Here is a 4,224-nt window from a genome sequence, read left to right as displayed (position 1 = left end):
ATGGCTATCACTTCCTTTGATAATAAGGAGATTATGACTTTGGGGCAAGTGACAGTGAACTTCAAGATGGGGCTGATCAAGATTAGACATGTTTTCATGTTATTGATGCAATGTGGCTTATCATGCTCTAATTGGAAGAAAATTCCTGCACATGCACATTATTATTCCTTTCACATGACATCAATGTACTAAAAGACATTGGAAAGGGAAAGAGAACTTCATTTCAGCCACTAAACCTCCATTTGAATGGCATGAGGTGAGTTATACAAAGGCTTCTTTCTTTAAAGATCTAGTAGAAGATGGAGGAACAGCCATTGCTAGACCTATTTATGTTCCACTTTCGTAATGGGAATAGTATGTTAGGAATAAGGTAGAGAGCAATGGCAAGAAGAACAAGCGAGGTGGGAAGAGAAGAAGTGAAAGCACTTCCACATATAGAAAAGTAAATGAAGAAAAGACGTCCAATGGGGTAACTTCCTATGCATGGAAAAATAGAAAAATTGTGTATTGCTTATGATGGGATGCGGGGTCTAGGGAAACATCTTCTCCTGATCCTAAACTTTGGAAGCCATCGAATGCATCACCATCATGTTTTCAAGTGGAAGTAGAAAAGGAAAAAGTACAAGAATTATTACCCATAAAAGAACAACTCTCAGATCAATCGAAGCCTTAAGGTGATGAGTTGGAAGAAATAAATATGGCAGAAGAAGGAGGGACAACTAAGCCACTCTTCATAAGAAAAAGTCTTTCTGGTGAGAAAAAGATTAAGCTAATTGAGCTGTTGAGAAAATTTCAAGATGTGTTTGCTTCGACTTATGAGCAGATGCCTGGATTGAAGAAAATCTCATTACTCATGAGTTACACATTTCTCCATAAAGTAAACAAGTGAAACAGCATGCTCGTGTATTTCATCATGAGATAGAAAGCCAGATAAAATAGGAGATTAATAAGTTTTTCAAGGTTGGATTTATCAAACCCATACATTATCCTACTTGGCTAGCAAATGTAGTTCTTGTGAAAAAGAAGAATAGAACAATTCAAGTGTGTGTAGATTTTAGAGATTTGAACAAGCCATGCCCAAAAGATGATTTTCCTTTTCCTAACATTAATACTTTAGTGGATGCTACAGCTGGTCATGAGATATTTTCCTTCATGGATGGGTTTAGTGGATACAATCAAATAAAGATGGCAGCAAAAGATGCAAAGAAAATAGCTTTTAGAACTCCATTTAGTAATTTTCTACTACACTGTAATGCCATTTGGATTGAAGAATGCAGGTGTATCCTATCTACATGCCATGACAGCTATCTTCCATGACATGATGCATGATTGTATGGAAAATTATGTGGATGATATAGTGGTTAAATCCAAGAAGGCTTTTAATCACTTTGAAGACCTGAAGAGAGTATTTGAACGGTGTAGAAAGTATAATATTCGCATGAATCCTTTAAAGTGTGCATTTGGAGTAACAGCTGAGAAATTCTTGGGTTTGTGGTTCACAAAAAAGATATATATGTTGATCTTGCAAAACTAAAGGCTATTCAATCCATGCCATCTTCGATGAATCAAAAACAACTCAAAAGCCTATTGGAAAAAGTCTCTTATATTAGGAGATTCATTCCAACTTTAGGAGAAACCATTGTACGTTTCCAAGTTTTGCTTAAGAAAGGTGTTCCATTCATATGGGGTGAATCACAACAACAAGCATTTGAGAAGATTAAGAAGATTCTTACTTATCCTGCAACGATGACCATACCTATCTAAGGAGAGCCAATGATGTTGTATTTGACTTCTACTCCGTATTCAATTAGTGCCTTACTTGTACAGGAAATGGATAGAGAAGAAAAGCCTGTGTACTACCTTAATAGATGTTTATACGGAAGTGAGTTGAATTATCCACCTATGGAAAAGTACTGTCTTCCTTTAGTGTTCGCAACTCAAAAGTTTCGACACTATTTCTTGGCACACAAGCTCATAATTGTGATAAAGTTAGATCCCATCAAGTTCTTACTTTCTAAGCCAACTCTATCTGGAAGAATAGCAAACTGGCTTTTTTTATTGGGAGAGTTTGATATATCAGTTGTTCAGCCAAAACCTATCAAGTCTCAAGCACTTTCAGATTTGTTAGCATATTTTCCATCTCAATTTGAAGAGGTTATTCCTGATGCCATTCCAGCTGAATTTCATGAAGAAATATGTGCAATAAATATGGAAAAAAGGGAGTGGAGTTTATACTTTGATGGTTCTTCAAACAGTTTTGGAGGAGGTGCTGGAATAGTTCTTGTTCCACTAGGTAGAGAAGGTTTAGAGTTAAACTCCTTAAAATCAAGAAGAGAACCTATCTCTTTGGCTTTCAAGCTAGATTTTCCACGCACAAATAATCAAGCTGAGTATGAAGCACTAGTTTTAGGGTTGTATGTGGCAGCAATGATTGGAGTAAACAATCTTTGCATACATGGAGATTCTAATCTTATTGTAAAGCAGACTAATGGTGAGTTTTCCGTGAAAGAGCTAACGCTTGCTTCTTATAAAATTCTTGTTCAGTCTTTGTTAGAGAAATTTCAAGCGATGAGATGTGAACATACTCCAAGAACAACGAACTATCATGTAGATGCACTTACTACTTTGGCTTCTAAAATCCATATTCTAAAGAGAGAACAAAGTATTCCTGTAGCTGTACTTAAGAGGACTATCTCATGTCCATCTAGTGAACTATTATAGCCTCTAATTTATGAGAAAGAGGATTGGCAAAAACCTATCATACCAGAGCTGCTTAATCTTGATTTTACTATTATTTTGTGCTCGAAGCACTATATTCTGATTCATGGTACACTTTACCACAAAGAAAGTAATGGAGTTCTTGCCAGATGTGTTTATAAAGAAGAGGCAAAAAAAAGATTGAGAATAGCCCATGAGCAACGGTGTGGGGAGGAAGGACCACCTTTACACCACTTACTCCAACAGGCAGGATATTTTTGGCCATCTATATCTAAAGATGTTTTACAGCTTCAAAAGGCTTGCACTAGATGTTCTGAACCAACGATGTACAAGAGTGAAATTTTATGGGAAGTGCTAGTGATTGGTGTAGGCCTTATATTGATTTTCTCCAAAATGGAATTTTACTAGCTAACTTTCAAGATGCAAGAAAACTCAAGAGAAAAGCTCAATGTTTCTTCCTCAAAGGAAATGACTTGTTCAGACTCTCATTTGCAGGAACACCATTGAAATGTGTTTCCCCAGCTGATGTTAATCCATTGTTAGAAAAAGTGCATGCAGGTAGTAGCAGAGAACATGAAGGTGGAAGGAAGCTTTATCAAAAGCTTTTGGATCTTGGGTATTATTGGCCTACTATGGAAGGCGGATGTAGTGAATTATGCAAGGAAGTGTTATCCATGTCAGATTTATGAGAATGCTATACATGCTCTAGCTGTACAACTTCATAGCATCATTACTCCATGGCTATTCCATACTTGGGCGTTTGATTTGATTAGACCTATCAATCCTCCTTCTAAAGCATATACTTGGATATTAACAGCAACAGAATGCTTTACTAAATGGGTGGAAGCTATTTCTTTGAAGAATGCGACTGGTCCAGTGATAGAAAATTTCATCAAGGAAAACATCATTTGCAGGTTTGGCATACCTAGGCATCTTCTTTCAGATAATGGTACTCCATTCATTAATGCTAGTGTAAGGGAATTACTTGCCCTTTACGATGTGGATCATGTGAAGTCTACTCCTTACTACCCAAAAAAAATGGTCAAGTTGAAGCTTCTAATAAGACTTTACTCAAAGTGCTTAGTAGAATGGTGCATGAAGAACCAAAGATAAGGCATGATGCACTTCCAGTAGCATTATGGGCATATAAGACTTCCAAGAGTGGACCTACTAAAGCAATTCCTTTTTCACTAGTATATGAGACAGAGGCTATACTACCAGTGGAAATTCTAGTTCCATATGCAAGATTAGCTTTAGACGCTGAATTTGATAATGATACTTTATGAATGTTGGAATTACAAGCGCTAAAGGAAAGAAGAGATAGAGCAAAGAAGAACTTATTAATTTATCAAAGGAGGTTAAGTAGAGCTTAGGACAAGCTAGTGAAAAAGAGAAATTTTGAAGAGGGTGATCTAGTACTACGTGCAACTGAGCATATTAGAAGTGGAACCCCAACTTCCAAATTCAGTCTAAAATGAAAAGGACCATATATTGTTCATGAGGTGA

The 4,224-nt window shown here is 36.6% G+C and overlaps 1 protein-coding gene across 1 annotated transcript; it reads left to right on the top strand.

Moving 5' to 3' along the window:
• The first annotated feature begins 1,830 nt into the window (after positions 1 to 1,830).
• Positions 1,831 to 4,004, top strand: LOC149526954 (uncharacterized). The gene is made up of 4 exons (XM_089784303.1): positions 1,831 to 2,662; positions 3,214 to 3,363; positions 3,536 to 3,594; positions 3,690 to 4,004. The coding sequence occupies exons 1-4, from the start codon at positions 1,831 to 1,833 to the stop codon at positions 4,002 to 4,004; spliced, it is 1,356 nt and encodes a 451-aa protein (XP_089640429.1).
• The last annotated feature ends 220 nt before the right edge of the window (positions 4,005 to 4,224 follow it).

The sequence above is a fragment of the Theobroma umbraticum genome, unplaced genomic scaffold, assembly GCF_002168275.2.
Source record: "Theobroma umbraticum cultivar Fairchild unplaced genomic scaffold, ASM216827v3 scaffold_86.0, whole genome shotgun sequence".
Classification (NCBI taxonomy): Eukaryota; Viridiplantae; Streptophyta; class Magnoliopsida; order Malvales; family Malvaceae; genus Theobroma; species Theobroma umbraticum.
Note: the sequence above shows the minus strand (reverse complement) of the source record. Positions and strands in the feature narration are given on the sequence as shown.